This window comes from Cololabis saira, chromosome 4 (assembly GCF_033807715.1).
Source record: "Cololabis saira isolate AMF1-May2022 chromosome 4, fColSai1.1, whole genome shotgun sequence".
NCBI classification, from domain to species: Eukaryota; Metazoa; Chordata; class Actinopteri; order Beloniformes; family Belonidae; genus Cololabis; species Cololabis saira.
The window spans coordinates 9667017-9686709 of NC_084590.1; the positions used below are offsets into that span (position 1 = coordinate 9667017).

Below are 19693 nucleotides of genomic sequence, written 5' to 3' on the forward strand. Positions count from 1 at the left end.
CTTTATTGTTGTAAAGAGTTACTGCTTTGTTTGGTGACTGACCACAGTCTCATAACTCTTTGGCTCAAACATCGTCATGTCTGAACTGCATTCAGTGGGAAATGGAAAGTTTCACTTTATGATTTCCAGCTACGTAGTAAAACAAACAAACAAACAAACAAACAAACAAACAAACAAACAAACAAAAAATCTTTAAAAAGCTGTAAGTAATCTGTAAGTAATATGATAAATAGTGAACTCATTACACTGGAAAAATGATATTAATAATCAGGTTAACATAAATAAACAGTATTCTCTGAATACAAAGTTTTACACCTTCTACTTTTAATGAATAAATTCCCTCTCCTCAGATATTTGTTGGCGTCAACATCAATATATTTCTCCTATACAGTAGTTGTAGTATTAGTAGTAGTAGTAGTTTAGAGGTTCACGAGTACTGGCTAATCTAATTCTATTGCTCAGCTCCACACTTCCAATAGTATACCTCATCTAGGGATGGATAAACGGATATTTTACCACTCGATTTAACACAGATCAGTCATTTTATGAAATTAGTGTTCATATTAAAAGTGTAAAATGACAGTTTAAAATAGATAAAATGTATCCATCTTCAGCTATCTAAAAAAACAAAATTCAAAATGATTGTTTATCCTGTTGGTGTTGATTCTTTCTCTCATTTGATTCATTGTGGCTATGGCAATCCTAAAATGCTTGAAAAAAAAGGAAATGGACATATTTTCTTGTTATTTAAAAGAAAAAACAAAATAAAAACAAGAAAAGAAGTCCACATTGAAGGTTTTCAGGATTGATTCTTACACATTATTTCCAAAAAGTTCGGAAATAATTTTAAGGTATAGGTTCCCTCTCCCTTGGCACCACATTGTTAATATCCATCTTCCTCTATTTAAATGTTAATAGTTTTTCCTTAGTTGCTAATCAGTCAACATTTGCAACAAATAACCCCAAATCAACATCTAATCCAAGCACCAAGTTCTGCACTTCCTGTGGCATGCATCGGTTCAAAAAGCTGGTAGCCATAGTTAACTTTGATTGACATAAGGGGGGTATGTTCCAGTCCCGGGAGACTTGATGCTGCACAATATGAGACAAAAGAGGCTTCAAAGAGGATAGAAACCTATGGATGATGTTATGGATGGGATGTCTAGATATTTCTACAGTCCATGATTGGATCTCCCATTTACTTGTATGGTACAGTTTAGTATTTTAGTTAAGCCATGCGCAACTTTCCATCAACTACAATACATAAGCAGGAAATAACTTTCATGCCAGTATTTTGAAACTTGATTCATTATGTTTTAGCTATTATTAAATCCCTCTCTAGGAAACAATTTTCAATAACTGATAACAGATTGAAAAAATTCTGGCAAGGATTTGATTTGGTATTAAATGTATTAATGGGGAAAGATGCATCTCAGAGCTGGTAGTATTTACAGTAAAATAAATGACTGAGGCATATCTTAACGACCTGATCTAACGTTTTATTTAATTAAGCTAAAATATTAAAAATGACATGTTATAGTAAATGTCAATGTCAGCTTTATTTATAGAGCACATATAAAAGCGTATGGCCAACCAAAGTGCTTTACAGTAAAGAAAATCCTCATCAATAAAAACAACAAACATTAAAATAAGACAAATACAATCCAGTAGGGGTGGCTGCTCAGCCAAACGCCAAGGTGAACAAATGGGTTTTAAGACGTGTTTTAAAAATGGAGAGGCTATTGGCAGACGGCGCAGCGAGGGGCGATGTGCTCCACAGCGTGGGGGCCACAACTGCAAAAGCTGGATTTCCTCTGGTCTGCAATGAGGGATGGATGGACGTCCAGGACCATCTGGTCAGCTGACCTATGGGCTCTGGAGGGTTGGTGCACCTTAACAAGGTCAGATGAATAATCAAGGGCCAGTCCGTTAAAAGACTTCAAAGACTTTTTTTTAAAATTATCGTAAAGTGCTTTGGTTGGCCATAGCCTTTTATATGTGCTATATAAATAAAGCTGACATTGAAAAATAAAACAGATCTTAAAATCAATCCTTCACCTAACCTGAAGCCAGTGAAGTGAAGAAAACACTGTGTGCGCGTTTCTTCATCCCAGTTAGGAGACAAACTGCTGCATTCTGAACAAGCTGCCGACAGTTGAGTTCAGACTGGTTGATGTCGACGTACAAGGAGTTACAATAATCCCAGCGCGATGTGATAAAGGCATGGATAACCTGTTCCAGATCAGCCGGCCTAAGATAAGGTTTAACTTTGGCTAGAAGCTGAAGCTGCAAGAAGCTACTGTAGCCTTGACCACAGAGCTGATCCGTTTGTCTAATTTAAACGCCCCATTGGTAATAAAACCAAGATTCCTTGCCTGTGATTGTATATAAGGTACTAGTGGGCCAAGGGGAGCTGGTAAGAACCTGGACCATGTCAGGGTGACCAAACAGGACAATGTAAGTTTTGCTTTCATTTATTCTTAAGAAATGTAAGTCCATCCATGTCTTAATATCCCTCATGCAATGTATCCGTCCCCTTCACTCCCGTCCTGGTCAATATGCTTGAGTGATTAAATAGATATTAGGCCTCAAAAATATGTATATACACTACTTCAGGTTTTTGCTATGGCATTGATATAAAGCTCTACCTCTTACCCACATATGCTCACATCCGACTCCAGAAAAGTCAAGATGCCAGGGGTGTAATGCTGAACACAAGATCTAATCAAAATGGCAATTACCAAACAATTTACTACAGTCATCATGGTTGAATCCATTTTTTATAGAGTCAATCCTAGTAGAGTAGACTGGAGACATTAGAAAATGGCTCATTACATTGTCAGGATGACACATTCCTCCACAAACACATCAGAGGAAAGAAGTTCACACATTCAAGAATGATCTCAAGGAAACACAAAATCACTCCAAGCAGTAAAGAGGAAGGACTGAAGTGGCAAAAAAATAAATAAAAATAAATTAAAAAAAATAGCCCACAAGCCATCATAAATAAAGCATGGAGGACGCAAGGGTGGGGGGAAATAATGAGAAAAACAGTAAGGAGGGGCTGGGCAGCATCAATTTTCTGCAACACACTACTGATGTAATTTACCCATCATCAATATTTCACAGCCTGGGTAGAAGGATGGAAAGGAGGGAGGAGTATGTGTGGACAGATGATGGAGACATAAAAAGGAGGAGGATCTTAGAGATCTAGTAAAGATGGATGTGAAAGTGATAAACCTATCTGAAAAAAAAAACTACAAAACAATCATCCTGCTGTCAAAGGATGAAAGAGCAGAAGAAAGGGGTGAACAGAAGTAATAAACTTGAGCTATTTTTTTTGCTGCAAGGGTATAACTTCAAAACCAAGTGGGATACAAAAAAAGAAAGATGTGTTGGTCAATATTCTAGCTTGGTCCCAAAGAGCCTCCACTAATTCACAGCAGACCTGTGAACAACAAAGCTGTCAGACTTCTGCTCTAGTGCTGTGAAATGTTAATGCCTGATTACAAAAGGAAACAACCCCATGAACTAAGTTTACTATAAACTAACACTTTTAAATGTGGGTTTATTTACTAATTAGCTATTTGCAAGGCAAGTACTAACAGGTTTATTGATCCATGTAACACATACAAAAATGAACTGCTCCCTCTGTCCTAGTGTATTTGACATGACCACACCTAACTCATCACTGGACTTTTATTCATAACTTATTCTGGCAAATTAGAAATCTTCATTGCCATCTCCTAAACGTTTTAGACAACAGTCGGTAAGGCACAAACACGTCATTCACAACATTTTTCAGTAAGTTCTGTAAATTGATACATATGATATGTTTTCCACCAGCTTCACATTTTAGTTAAATAGTTTGGTTTTATTGGAAGGTATTCAGAAGTCTCAATGAGGATAACTGCTTTGGTTTTAGATGTGGGTTGACACATCTTATCTTTGCCTCAAATGACCTAATTAAATGTGCAGATGTCAATCAGAGATAGTATAGTGTCTATTGTGCACTGACTTTATTGACTATCCTATGACATTTTAACTGAACTAGGCAAGTTTCTTCAAGCTGTCAATACATTGGAGAAACTACATGTATTTTAGTTAACTTAAAAACTTTAAACTTTTTGGTGAATACGAGCAATCAGAGAAAATATAATTGATCAAATAGTGATTCCAGTTAGATGGACATGGTTTAAATTAATTAATTAAAGAACAAATCTGGTGATGTGTTGTGCATTTTTGACTTCAAATGCTGGATTTTCCGCTGATGGGGATAACATAAACCCTTTTTTAAAGATGTTTAGATGTCCCTTGGTTCTATAATCAATGAACAGGCCTAAAGACAAAATGTCATTTTTCCAAATACATTCAAACACACCGTGGTGAATCAATACTGAGATTCTAATTTCAGTAAACTGAAAGCAGCAGCGTACGTAGCAGTGATGGCTTTTAGAGGTTTGCATGAGTGTGACCATCGATGCAGCAGCCCATCCGGAATATCCCTGCTTTTAAAGCAGAAGATGTGATGCACTCTAAGCAACAACTGCCTCAAAGACAGACAGACCATGTAATGTTCAGCTCTTCAGCAGCTGATGTATGACATATGCATTTTGTTGTGATTAATCAGTTTCATTACGACATTCGAAAAAATTTGTTTCATCATTCATCTCAAGCTGAAGTTAATCCTGCGTGTCACAGTCTCTGTGGTACTTGGGTACCACACTACTCACTAGAGCACACTGATATCACGTCTCAGCACTCACAGTTTAGACCACATGTGTCAAACTCAAGGCCCGCAGGCCAAACCCGGCCTGCCATAACTATTTATGTGGCCCTCTAGAGATTTAAAGTCATGATTGTCTAATCAAAGCAGCAGCTCTCCATCATGCAGCGACCTTAAGCACCGCCACAACCGGCCCTTTCAGGTCCTTCATGATCTTGATGTGGCACAAAATGAAAATGATTTTAACACCCCTGGTTTACATCCTACAACAACTGAAGGGGAAGTGCTACTGTAAGAACAGTGTTAGGATACAGAAATGTCCCTGCTCTGTTTATCATTTACCAAAATCTATGTCATTTCAGAGCATGGCTGGATATTAGAAAATTGACAGTAGATTTAATGGTAGGTTTGAGTATAGTTTCAGGGGAGCTGTGAATGATCAACAACATTTCTGCTGCAGACATACCCTTGGGGGGATACGTGAAAAAATGTATGACATGGCTGTTTTTTTGAGTGACTGGAAATAAATATATAATTGGGTTAATGGAGACCTTTCATTGCTTCAAGTCTAAACCCAGTAGTCCGAGCAGAATTACAGACAATAAGAGCTGAGAATCTGCAGCAAGGTGTTGTGGGATTGTTCTTTGTTTCAAATCAAAGTGATGGTGATGACAAATGACGCCTTCCTTCAGTTTCTGTGGTTAACTTGCCATAGATCAGCTATTTTAGCTGACATTTGAGATCATCTTTTGATTTTCCTACTTTCTTACTAAACATTGAATTTAATTCATATTTTGACTGAAAGTGGCGTAAAAGTCCAAATTCACAAGTACACACAGAAACTGGATATAGAGTTTACAATAACATGTAGGCTGTTCTGAGAAACTACAAAACTACTCTGGGGTTTCCCGGGTGTAAACAGTAAAGCTTTCGCTTCACTGTTTTGTGGTGTAACTTGCAACTACAAGAGTGAATCCAATGACAAGAACAGCTTATAAATAGCATCCGTGGTGCAAGTAACAGCATCGTTACATAAAATGTCACCATTTCCTATCATATTTGGGAAGGAGACCGGTTTTGTTCGCTCCTCTGTGTTCCTTTTCTCTGACTCAGGGTTTTAAACAAAGTGTCTCCATTATACTTTTTGAGTTTTCAAGTTCATTTATTCATTTTATTGAAAGTATATTTTTATCCCTCAGATTTTTTTCCCCATTTCTATCACCCTGTGCTGCTACTTAAGTCAGTCCTGGGCATTGCTCCCCTTTACCAACCCCTGCAATGAGCTCAAGTCTTCCTTGTAACATCTTTTCACCAGACAGGGTGGGGCTTCTCTGGCCGGACGTAGCACGTGGAAGGATCACGTTATTCCGGCCAGATCCTCCCCACCCCATCTGGCGCCCCGGCTGGTCAGAGGGGGCATGTGTAGCCCAGGACTGTGTGCATGTTTTTGTGAGTGTAGCTCACATTAGCTACCCAAGGGAACACGGGGAGAACATGCAAACTCCACACAGAAAGGCCCTTTCACCAACCCAACCCAGTTCCACAGTTTCCCCAGGGAGAATTGAACCCAGGACCTTCTAGCATGTTTAAGTTATTTGGATTTAGTTCATTACCAAAGAACAGTTAAGTCAACTACTTGCCGCTACAGTATTTTAAAAGGGTGCGTTTAGTGTAGTTTGGTAGTTTGTCTGCGATGACTAAACTATCTGAAAACATTCAAATTCACCCTAGTAGTGAATTAAATAAGCCTTTGTGTTATCCTCAATAATGCAATGATCACACTAGAACTTCTGTTTGTCATGAGTGACTGATAAAGTGGCTTCAAATACTCAAAACATGTTAAAAAATAGGACGGTAACAAAGCCACACATTTGCAGTTCATGTGTTCATTGTGTTGGAGAAATAAATGTGCTCACCCAAGAGAAACTCTTTAGGCCAGGTTCCTATTGAATGAAATGAGATTATATGTGGTGAGTGTAAAACAAAAGAAATCAGACTATTTTATCAAATATTAATGGTAACAAATGGAATAATATGAATGTTTTCATGAAAAAATAAAGTAGACTACCACCTCTAAGGTTTAACGTATCAGGACAAAGTATCATCTAGTCCTCACCAGGTCTTAAAGTAATCAAAACTTTAGATGAACAACCACAAACATCTCCGTACACTGTGTCATGATAGCAGACTTAAGTTACATTGACCGCAGGCTGTGTTGCAATTCAATCCATCTGCGGTCAAGGAAATGTAGAAATGTGACATGGTTAACAAAAGTCTGGCCCAAAACTTCAATGGCAGGTAAGACACTAAATACTCAAAAGTACTTCACACAGGTCTGTCTTTTTATTCTTCTCAAGCAAAGAAACAAAACAAAAATACATCCCATTAAAATCCCACCAACTATGTCATTGAGGTATAAATCTGGACTTTGAACAAGCCATTCCAACTCACTGATTTTTGACTTTTTCTCTTAGACTATTCTGTTGTATATTTGCTGGTGTGCTGGACATCCATGTCTTTTTTTGGTAATCCAGTTTTTGGCCAAGCTTTTTCTGATGAACTTTGGCCTCACATTTGACAGAGTTCATGTTCAACTCAGTCAGTACGGTTACATGCACGTCTAAATCGAGTTATTGGATACAATTTAGCCAAGGATTAAACTGGAGCTTCAGAGAAATCCAAGTACACATGCACGAGAAGACAAACGGATTATAGAGTGAGGTGCGTTCGACTCGTACTTTCGTGTTGGCATTCTTCCGGTTCAATTAGTAAACAAGCACGAAGGAGGACAACAAAATGTGAAAATATGGAGGCTAACAATGCAGCAGTTCTGTAAACTTCGTACATACAAAGCCTGATCATGTTGCAGGTAAGATGCAGCAAAGTCTCCCTCTTCTTCTTCTGTTACTGTGTTGTTGTCATGCTGTGACTGTTATTATTCCCGCTCCCTTCTGGAAGGGGGGGGTCCCTAGTCACTAGCTCGGTTCAGCGTGGTTTGCGTATACATGCTGGAATAACTCGGATTAGGACGCATTATCTGGCACTAAAAGCTCGATCTCCAGAGTTCGCCTTCAGTTCGGCCCGGCTAAGGTGTAAACATGGCTTTTAAAAATTCGAAATCGGTCGGATTAAGGCAACAGTTTGACTTTCTGTTAGTGCATGTAAACGTACTAAGTGCTCCAAGATGCTCCAGTCCTGTAACATGAACATCCTTCCCGACTGTGCTTGACAGTGTTTGTGCTGATAAACTGTGTTTAGTTTTCACTGACCCGTGCTCAACATTACAGACAAACATCCAGTCCAAACTATTCCCTGTGTTTCAGTCATATGCACATTTCAAAACCAAACCCATGCCTTTATGTTCTTTTTAGAGGAACAGGCATCCTCCTGACAACCCCTACAGAGACACTCAACACTCTTCAACACTCAACATACTTACTAAAGTCTGTTGCTGTAGCTGTAGGGTTGTTTTTGCTATGCTTTTGAACGCCGCACAGTCTGACCCCTATGCGTGGGAAAGATTGGCAGCTTGCTTTAAAGTATTTTTTCTTGTGAATAATCTTTCTTACTTTGAAATGAAAAACTTCACATGGTTCATTAGAAACCCTTCCTTCAGCAACCACTGCTAATAAGGAGTCCTAGCTTGTGTCGGCCCTCCCTGCATCCTGAACAGTCCACAATAGAAAACACAGTCTCTCTGCATGTTGCTTAGTCTTTGTTAAATAACATGGTTGAATATGTCATGGGTTGTTGTCCATCTTAAGTTGTAATTACCACATTTTAAGACCTGGTTGTGAACAGGTAACTTTTTAAATTATCTTTGTGATTATTTTTATTAATAATAATAATAATAATATGCCCTGATACTTGAAACATCAGAACTGATAGACTTTATTTTTTCTAATTCCTGCATTTACATATAATGCATGATCATACTGATACTGATTTTCAGTAACTGATGTTTGGTGATGCCTCATTTTTCATGCATAGCTGGGTGATCTGGTGTCGTGGAATCATTTTTCTTAATTTGTATTCATCTTTGCTTGATTCCCTGATTGGCATGCATCAGTGATTGTGTAATTGACGGCAGACTAATTCTAAATTTTTAATGATATTTTACAATCTTCCGGACACTCATGCATCATGCTTTCACCTGAGCTAGCTGCAGAACGCTGTCGTTCAAATACCATCCTGATCCTAATGAAGAGATATCATGTTCCCATTCTGGTAGTCAGTGATGCATGTACAGAGGGATTCACCCCAACATGGCTCTTCTCTTCCCCTTCCTCTCCTGAATCATTCATTATCTGAGCAATTACAGCAGCTGAAATGGGATTTTTGGATCACTCCGGAATAAGGCGGTGCCTGCTCCGGAAGGAGATCACTGATTGGACACGTTCAGTTACATGGCTGATGATGGAAAGAAACAACATGCTTGATTGAACCATTTCATTTCTGCAGAACACTTGACCACAGCTCAACCACACCTCGGGTTATTTGATGAACCAATTGACCTTTACTTCATATAACAGTCCTCAAATCATGGCTGTTTTAGGTATTTCATAGAGAAAAAATAGTTTGAACAATCTGGATCATTAGAAAGGTGAAGCGTGGTATCTGATGCTGTGCAAACTGTTGCCAGCATTGTTTTTTTTTTTTTTTTCAGTTCAGTTACTCCATTAAAATGTTCAAGGAATCCAAAAGATGCATTTTTCAACCAATAATGCAAGTGCATTTTGTGGCACTGGCATAAGTGCTGGTATTTCAGTGGTCAAGGGTTCTCTATAACCTCTACTGGCTGACAGACCAGTGGAAACAGGACAAGCTGAAGGGAGCTGGGCTTCATCTGATCATGTCAGCGAGTAGGGACATGAAAGGTCAGTGGTCAGGTAAGAGGTAAGACAAGGAAGAAAGCGTTCTACGGCTTTTTGGCACGATGACACAGACGGGGCGAGCCTGGCCCTGATCACAGTCCATCGGCAAGTGGAATTAACCTTGGAATGGAATGACGACGTGACAGCTGATTGATTGGCTGATGAACCTGTTGCAGGGAGTGGATTCCAGGCATTCAGATAACCTGGATCCGTGACTCTTACCACGACGGATATCCGGACTCGTTTGGACGACCTCCTGAACTCAGGAGACACGGGACTGTCCAGATTGTTGTTTTTCTTCCAGGTTGACCAGAGACAAGCATACAATGTTAACAATCTCACTGTCAGCTTGACTTTTCAAAAAAAAAATAAAATGACATTCGAAAACCTTAAAATCCAACTGGACCAAAGTTCACTGTAGTGGTGGGAAAAAACATTTGAAATGTTTTTTTCCCTTGATGAATCAACCTATTAGCAAAATGATACAGGATACAAGGCTGAGATAGAGTGGAAGAGGATAAATACTGAGGGTGCTTGAGCTGTGTGTGTGTGTGTGTGTGTGTGTGTGTGTGTGTGTGTGTGTGTGTGTGTGTGTGTGTGTGTGTGTGTGTGTGTGGGAGGTGCTGTACTCTACAGTGTGAAGGACTGTATGTGAGAGATAGCATCGGACTGCGTGGGTGCACAGAATGTGTGAATGACAGGCGGCGAGTCACTTTGTGTACGTGTGTGATTAGTGTGTGTGACAGTGCTGTTGTTGTCGGTTACAGTCGAGGAACCGGCTCACTCACCTCCGGGGTTTCTGTGTCTGGACTGGCACAGAACAGGTCTTTTAATGCAATGCTTGAGTGATCTTGTGGACCTGGAGGAGAGACGGGTGGAAACATTCAAAATCAGTGTTACATACTCTTCTCTAGGTGCTTACATTCTGGTGTTTCTTTGGGGAACATTTCCCCCTTTCTGCTGGTCACAGTGCCTTTATGTAAGAGCCGCTTTCCAGAAAGGCAAACAATCTGCTCATCTTTTTTGGGGTAAATAAGGAGAGTCTGCTCACGTATGTTCCATAGCCGAGGGAGAGGTGTGGGAATTAACCGGTAACAACGCTGGCCACGGTTACATGTTTTTTTAATTCAGAATTAATTATTCCGAATTAAATAATTCAGAATTAAACTATTTTCCTTCGAGTTTACATGGAAATAGTAATTCCGAATTAAGGTTTACTTGGAAAACACGTTTGATCGTCTTTATCCAATTCCTCTACAAGTCTGGGGGTTGGGAAGGTTCTGATTGGATAGGGGGACGGACCAGAAGTTACGTCTACCGGAAGAAAAACAAACTTAGCCGCTTAGCCGCTACAACTTTGAAAAGCTCACAATTTTTATGTTTCCTGTTTCCATCTGTTCTTTTAATTATTTCCAGGTCCTCCAAGCTATTTATTAAATAAATGGTCTCTGCTCTTGACCAGCGTTTACTGCTGCTGCATCTTGAAACTTTGTTTGGAAAACCAGCCCAGCGTGGAATATAAGCGTCATGGAGACAGACGGGCGAGGGAACGAGCAGAAAGAAAGACTGGAATTAATTTAAAGAGGAATGAGTGTAAACATGATCGCGGAATTATTCTATTTGGATTTAAAATCGGAATAAACCAGCCACTTACTTCGGAATTAAGTTTAATTCGGAATTAGGTGTTTACATGGTAATTTTTACTCATTTTAAATCGGATTTAATTTTAATTGTGAATTAAAGAGGAATTAAACTTCCCATGTAAATGCACTCATTCTACGTTTGCTGACCGCAGTCATAAGCACAGAGGAGCCGCACTTTGCTCCAGGAATGAGCAGAGTTGGAAGTTAAAGCCCGCTCACCAACGCAACAGCAGCTGGTGAGGAAGACCTGGACACGTCCAGCTGGAGGAGCCAGTCTTTTCATTTACGGAGTGACTATTTGCACCAGGGTACAAATAGCAAGCCCCACCACCAGCTGAGCTATTCACACCCTGCTGACAAATGAAAACAAATGCGTTGCCCATGCGCATGTGCACCAACGTGTCTGCAACAGAAGGCGCCTTTCTTCTTTTTTTTTTTTTCACTTGCCCATGTGCATGTGCACCACTCTCAAATTGGAACCATGCCAAATAATAGAGCCATACAGCATACATTGATATTGGTAGCAGGGTGTAAATAGCCTAAGCCTTTTATTTATTGTACTGATGCTGTACATGCAGCTGAATCCGTCTCGTTACACTGTTCAAACCTACATTTTCTAAACTGGTTTTATTACTTGTTTTATACTTTTATTGTATATTGTGTTCTAGCGTGTTTTATAGTTTTAAAAACGGTTTTATGTGGTGTGTTCAGCACTTTGTTTCAGCTGTTTTTCTGTTAAAGTGCTCTACAAATAAACTTGAGTTGAGTTCCAGGTCAACTTCTCCACGGATCAGCACGTCGCTCACACACACCGTCACTGTCCTGCCCATGCGCATGCATGCCTGCACACGCTCTGCCCGTTAAAAGGACGTGTCACTCTTATAATATTCAAAGAATTGACAGTGTCATCTCCTCCACTATGATTTTTTAAATTATTTATCTACCATGAACGCAATGAATGTGACAGTACACGAGGTCTGGTCACAGTTTCTATCCGGAAAGGTTTTGTTATTATAAGGACACGTTCGCAGGATTATTCCCTTTTACTTGGGCCAGTATGTTAAAGCCAATGGAGTAAAATTGGTAGCCCAGTTTTTACGGAAATGTTGCAGAACACTAGTACGTAAACGCCTTCTTCTTAGGAGTAATTTTACATGTTCCAGTCAACATGTTCCTACTTTTCCAGTATTTGAACTTCCTTTGCGGCATGTTTCCAGTTACCATAAATGAAGTGTGTCATTTGTAATTATAGTTTTTTGGAGTGATTGACCCTCTTAAATGACCACATTAACTAAATATGCTGTTTATTTCACTCTTAATACAGTGGTATCAATTTGCATTAATTTTGCAACATACATGTACATTCAAAAATAAAAATATAAAAAAAATCAGGAATTTGAACACAACTACCACCAAACAGACCTGTTGTATATCAGAGATGATACAATAAGGCGATTGACCAGCTGGTCAATTTATATGATTGCATAAAGTATGAATGATTAGTGAATTGCTTTTTTGTTGCCTTTTTGTCCAAAATAAATAAATAAAATATAATTTACTGGTTCAAGGGCTCCATTTTTTTCCTTTGTAATCAAAAGGTGGTGCCCCAACAAGTTTATTAAATTAAGTAGGAACGCTACACTAATAATGGGACAATGAAAGATTTGTTTTGTCCACACATTTTCCCCCCTGGCCTGGCAAATTTTTGCGAGAAAATAATCCCACAGGATTACCTGTTGGCCTCATTATCCACTTATTCTCACAAACTGGTGGGGCAATTTGGGTATTTTAGGAAAAAGACAATATGTCTGTAATCCTGGGGTCATTGCTGCTCAAGACTATTGATTTGAAGACATTTTATATTATTCTTTTAAATACACAGAAACAGGTAAAGTACATTTTATTGGTGGCAGAATGGTGTTGTGATTTGCACTCTTATTTCAGCAAGAAGCTTTGCAGTTTGAATGTCAGCTGAGGGCCTTTCTGTGTCGAGTTAGTCTGTTTTATTGCTGTCTGTGTGGGTTTTCTCCTGGTACTCCAAACCCATAAACACACCCGTCAGGTTGACTGGCGATTCTAAATTTACCGTAGTAGTGAGTGTGCAAGGTTATTTATCTTGTTGCTCTCCGTAGAGCACTGTGATGGACTGGTGACCTGTCCATGCCTGATAAATACAAAGGCCACTTATGCTTAGTGTAGTTATTCCATTTCTTTTTTTATTAATTTTTTGGACTGAATTCTATGCATATTGAAAGCTTTGCTAAAACTGATTCGGTAAAACCATACACACGTGCATCAGGTTTATTATCGCTGTATTAATTTTCCCCTAGTAATGGCTGTTTGATGGACAGAGCAAGGTGGACTGCACAAGACAAAGCAGAGTTGGGAACTAAAATAGCTTTGACATCATCCGTCTTGCAGAAAGAGAGAAAGCAAGGAAGAAGAGACCATGGGGTGCTATATTATTGGTGACATGGAAGTTTGAAGACAAAGGGGCCATTACTTATGCTCCTCCTTGAACTATTAAATTTCCTTTTCCTTTAATTGCCTCATCTATCTATTGCCATGAAACTCTTGTCTACATGCTTTTTGCAGATATGTTACTCACTGGTGGGGAGTTCGCTGGGTCTCTCCACCACACTAGCTGGTCTTTTCAGTGCAGGTTTGAGAGGCTTCTGAGAGGGTTGACGAGTCGGACTGAAGGAAGACTCATCTGTCGAGATCTGTACACACACATAACAGACAGACAATTAAAACATAGCTTACAAAACTAACTTTTGCTAAAAAGATCAACTTCTCAGCCACCAACAATATTTCATGTATAAGGGCATTCAAAAATGATCTAGTTTAATAAGTACAACAAGAATTGGCATATTACAATGCTTTATTTGTTTGTTTTGTGTGCTTGGAAATATTGTCCTGTTACAAGATTTAATTGTGTCTGACTTTCAGCCATCAGACAGATGACATCACAATTGGCTCTAGACCACTTTTATTCACAGAGAATTCGATGGCACTGTGGCTGTAAAATAAGCCAAGTCCAAAGCACAAATCAAATGTGGTGAAGAAGAAGAATGAACTCAAATATGTAAACAAAGAATGTAAAAGGAGGCCAGTGGGAAATGAGAGAACAAAAAAATTATCTAATGTTGACCTTGATGAGCAATGCCATTACATCAGTAACTTTCCTGGCTGGTGTTGCCATGAAACGCAAGTGGGAGAAAATTCAACTATCAAATATCACTGATACATAATTCTTACTGGTTTGTGAAACTAGTTGGAAAACATTCAGCAACATACATATAACCTTGTGTATTTAAAAGTGTCTTAAAATTCCTGATATGGTGACATTTATTCCTTTCAATTTAAAGTGTAATTGCACTATAGATACAGTGGTGTTTCTGTGGTGTCATGCTAAATATCAAAGCAGGTAAACTTCTGTTTTCCTACCAGTGACTGACGGGTACAAATTTAATGTATTGCAGTTTTAGCCTTTCAAATAATTAGATGAAACAGAGTGAGAAAGCAAGAGGTAAGAAGTGAAGAATAAAAGAATAAGGCAATACAGACAAATGATCCTCCCCTCAGCTCTTTGCTTGTGGGTATTTTATTTATTCATTACAAATTGATGAAAACTAAATTAAATAAATCAAGTTAAATAGCGAAGAAACTGGGCAAATCAATAGTTTGAACTGGAATCTTACATTAAATGTGGTTGTTAAACACACTGTTACGGCCGCTGCCCTTTCCTCCTTTATGTTATGTATTAATCTTGTTTTCTCCCGCTGCCTCTGCCAAGCTGCACAGCTCCTCCCTCGTTGCCTTGATTGGTGCGGCCTCCCGGCTCCTGGCAGTCCATCCCTCCGATCACCTGGGTCCCTGATTGGTGCGGCGTGTCTGGGGCTGGCCAATCCCAGCCGCCCAATCAGGAGGTGAACACCTGAAAAGCTCCGTTTGGGACAGCTCGCCTCTGTGTGTTGTGCAGAACTTTGTGCTAAAGATAAACTTTGTCTAGCAGCTACTGTGTGGTCCTTTGTGGCTGGGTTTTTTTTGTTTAACCTGTGAAGTGTGGCCAGGGTTTAGTTTGTGTTTTGTGTTGTGACTGATTTTGAGTTCCCACACCTAGTAACCTTTATGTTAGAAGCTCTAGGTGCAGGGGTGCTGTTTTTGTTGTAGTTTGGTTTTAGTAAGTGTAGACAGCCTTTGTTTTCCTTTTTGGTTTTTGAGTTAGTTGGGGTTATCCATTTTAACTCCTAGAGAGTCCTCTTTTGGTTATATTTGTTTTTTGATTTAAACAGCACCCAGCGGCCCTCTTCCTTGGTTTGTTTTTTCCTTTTGTTAACCGGTATTCCAGCATTTCTGAGTAGTAAATAAACTACCTTCCCTTATACCAACTGGGTTTTGTGTTGCTTCCCTTTTCCCCTGCGAGCCGGGTTGTAACACCACCTACAGTAGCATTGTCTTTCTTCACCTTTGTTTGTGATGGATATTTACATAAGAGCTATTTTCCCTAAAAGCATTATCTTCTCAAGTCTCTTCAAGAGTAACAGAAAAATAATTGAAACAAGTTTGGCCAGACGGAGAGTTTCACAGAGAATCCAGTATGTTATAGTTTACAAAGACTCGCTTGATGATCAATGGATCAGTCATACTGCTCATATTTACCTGTGCAAAATACTGCTCTACACTCTTATAATGACATGTCTAATCCCAACATTTCAGGCCACTTCTTTGCACAGCTTTTCAAACTAGGAAGAAGCTATTGGTTTGGTGGGGTGAAATCATCTCTGGCAGCTGATGACATTTGACCACCACAGCTATTAGGGCACTCTTCTGTTAACATAGTGTACAGTATTAATGATTCATTTGGTCTTGGACGCAACATATAAATGGTTCAGAGGGAATTTCCAGTTACGTATACAGCACTTTGCTCACCTGGAAGCGGACCTCCTGGCTGCCCCGGTGGCCGTCATCCTCGCTGCCTGTATTTGACACAACGGACAGGCGTTTCTTCTCCGTGACGGCTCGATCCCTGATGTACTGCAGCCGCTTGGGGCGACCGAGTTGCAGGGAGAGCAGCGACTGGAGCTGAGTACGCTCGATTGAGCCCAACAGGATCATTGACTCTGGGAAAGGCGTCAAAGAGAGAAGGGTAGAGGTCAGCACAGGAGGAACAACAAGAGGATAAAAAGGGTGAGGATGAGGGCACATTTGTGGAGCAAGACTGAACAAGAGAAGGAAACAGGGTTGGAAAAGGAGAAGGTGAGGAGAGCATACAAATCTGTTTTAGGAAAGAGGAATGAGTGAACACGTGTAGGAGCACTGCAGAGTGCTCAGTGGTGTTAGATAACAGAGCCCAGAACGCAGAGGAGGTTCAGGGATAGGAACGTGTGTGTGTGTGTGTGTGTATGAAGTTGCTTGTTTTAATTGCTTTTGTGACAGTTCATGCTGATTAGGTGTTTTGATAAAAGCCACAGCTAATTGTTCCTGTACAATGACGTTATTGAGAGAGTACATCATTTGCACGTCAGTGAGGTGGCCGATGCCGTCGCCGAGCTGTACCTATGTAGGTCTGTCAATCCATCTCTCTACTGAGCACCACCAAGGTTGGCAGAATTGGTGTTTGCTTCCAACTGAAGGAAGGGACACTTAGTCCAACAAAACCAAGTGAAGACATTATCGACACAGACACCATTTTTACATCAGTGATGGATGTGTCTTTTTCAACTAATCAGCGAGAAATTCAACTCTTAAAGCTGCTGTTTGATGTTTTCTGACAAAACTACTCTCACAGGTGTCGGGAGAATTCCGCATCACATTGCATAGTTTAGGACCATGGACAGTGTTTGTTTTGTTTTATTTTGGATCCCCATCAGCAGACGCAAAACACCAGCTAATCTTCCTGGGGTCCATGAAGATTAAAAGTATATTCACATAAAAGTACATTTACGTCATATAATACTTTACACTTTAAATATATGAATACATAAATAAATACAATTATATCACTCCATTAACCCCCCCCCCCCCCAAACATTGTGTATGTTTTTACCCAAAAGGAACCTTTTTAGTTGCTTTTTAAAACCCTTCAGTTTCAATTTTATTTGTATATTTTTAGTAAGTATTGTGTAGCTCACTCCCACCCTACTACCAGCAAAAACTAGCCAAAGTAAAGGCCCTGTCACACTTTGGCGGTTTAGCCAACGTACCACGATGTATGAAAAACTTGGTGAATATGCTGGCATAGGTATGGCCTAAGAGCACGATAAAGCACTCTGGCATACACAGTACTACGGGGGTGTACTGGAAACCTTTAGTGCATACACAACAGTTCCTGAAGTGTACCAGGTAATTGCTCATAAGTCCTGCATATGCTGGCCATAAGCCACACATGCTCACACACGTTACTTGTAAGTTACTAATAAGTCTACATACGTTGAGATCATTTCTAGCCTACCCAGAACTTATTGTTATCCTGTGAGTAATGTGCTCTGAACCTATACGTAACTTACATCGAACTTATCTTCAACACATATTGGCATATATTGATGCATTTGACGTGTCCATCCAGCTCACTAACTAACTCAGAATAAAGCAAAAACGCCAGTAATTTCTGCAATCCCCCTTTATTCTGTTAAACACACTTAAACTACCATTGTCTGTCTAAACCTTTGTTTGTTGTAACTGATATTAGTTTGGCCAAAAGGACAATTTCAGAGAAAGCAGTATGTTTTATATATATATATATATATATATATATATATATATATATATATATATATATACACACACATATATATATATATATTCACATACATACATACATACATACATATATATATACACATATATATACACACATACACACATATATATAAAAAGTAGGAAGAATAGGGTTGTGCTTTTGTATCCAGCTCACTCTCTGAACTGATCTCAGAATAAAGCAGAAACTCCTCCATCATCTTTGCAAGATTACATCCCAACTACACAGAGTCACAAAAGACTCTGATATGCCCATCTTTGGCTTGAGTTGAATCATTGAAAAATGTATTTGGATGCATCCTTGAATCAGTTTGCACTGCCTCAATTAAATTAACTGTACATCTCACTGTGCCTTCACTCAAGATGATTTCAGAACTTGTTGTTTTGAAGATCGAAAGCCAAGTGTTAAATCTCATTTTTAAGTTGATATAGATGAGCGGATATAAAGTTGTTGAGCATGAATTACTGTATATCTCAGGATTTAACATTTTTTAAATAAAGGCAAATTTTACGATAGAATGTGTGAATGCATTTAGAATTGGTGTATGAGCAGAAAATATGACACATTGACACAAACACTGTGTTCTTTTCAAAACAAGTGAGCTTGGATTTGAACTTTTTTTTAAATGAAAAAGAATGTAGAGGAGAGGTCGAACCATAGATACAACACGTGGGGTTGCTGGTCAGGTGTTTCACAGATCTTGAAAGAAAGCAGGGGCAGGTAGAGTCTGATGTAGGTTTTCCTTGAGAGTCCTCACTTGGCACATCTTCACTTAACTTAAGCACATATCGACTCTTTAAAGGTATTGTGACATCATTTTTAACATGCTTTTAACACTATTAAAAGTCTTGGCCAACATCCCTCAAATGTGTCTAAAAGAGTGTAACAAGAAAAACTTCAATCTAGTACTCTTTTCCTGGCTTTTTATTAGTGTTTTTTTGCGCCGTGAAAAACGCTTCCTTTCCCCCCTTTCCTGTCAATCATTGCTCCGCTCCTCCTCCAAACCTCCTCCTCCTCCAGCCATACGCTCACAGCGGCGTCAGAGAGTTAAGCCGAGAGCGACAGGCGAAGCATGCACGGAAAAGCAGCAGGGCGAACCACAGCAAACAATCATAAAAATAAAGGCATGTAAATAAAGTGTCCCCTTATCTTAAGTCCAGTCAGTGGCCGCGGGTCTTCTTAGCAGTTTTCCTCCGGTGATTAGAACAAAAGAGGCTCTAAACTGCTCCGTGTTAAGCCTGATTTATGGTTCCGCGTTAAATCGACGCAGACCCTACGCCGTAGTGTTCAGCGTACGGTGCGCGTCGCCGCGTAACCCTACGCCGTAGGCTCTGCGTCGGTGTAACGCGGAACCATAAATCGGCCTTTATGGTGCGCTGGAGAGGAGAGGAGGCAGGGAGCTGGGTGGAGGGGGCGGTGATTTAGCGGGCCGTTACGTAACGGCCCGCCAGCAAACCAGGTGCGCCGTTTTTGCATAGTTATGCGGAAAATCCCAGAAAGCACACAATACACTGAATGTTAAAAGTTCGTTGTTTTTTGGGTGTAATTGATGTCAAGACACCCAACAAAACACAAAAAATCAAGAAAAATGTGTTTTTCATGTCACAATCCCTTTAAAGACATCGGATAAAATAAAGCCAGTGACGGCTCCGTAAAGTCTTATTCCCAATCCAAGCCTAGTGAGGAA

General features: G+C 39.7%; 1 protein-coding gene across 1 annotated transcript in view; it reads right to left on the reverse strand.

Annotated features, from left to right (window-relative positions):
* Positions 1-19693, reverse strand: part of LOC133441472 (chloride channel protein 2-like) — a 171951-nt gene that overhangs the window by 16840 nt on the left and 135418 nt on the right. The window contains 5 exon segments of the mRNA XM_061718798.1: positions 6643-6669; positions 9823-9897; positions 10389-10459; positions 13852-13966; positions 16179-16369. Of these exon segments, the coding sequence (XP_061574782.1) occupies positions 6643-6669; positions 9823-9897; positions 10389-10459; positions 13852-13966; positions 16179-16369 (479 nt within the window).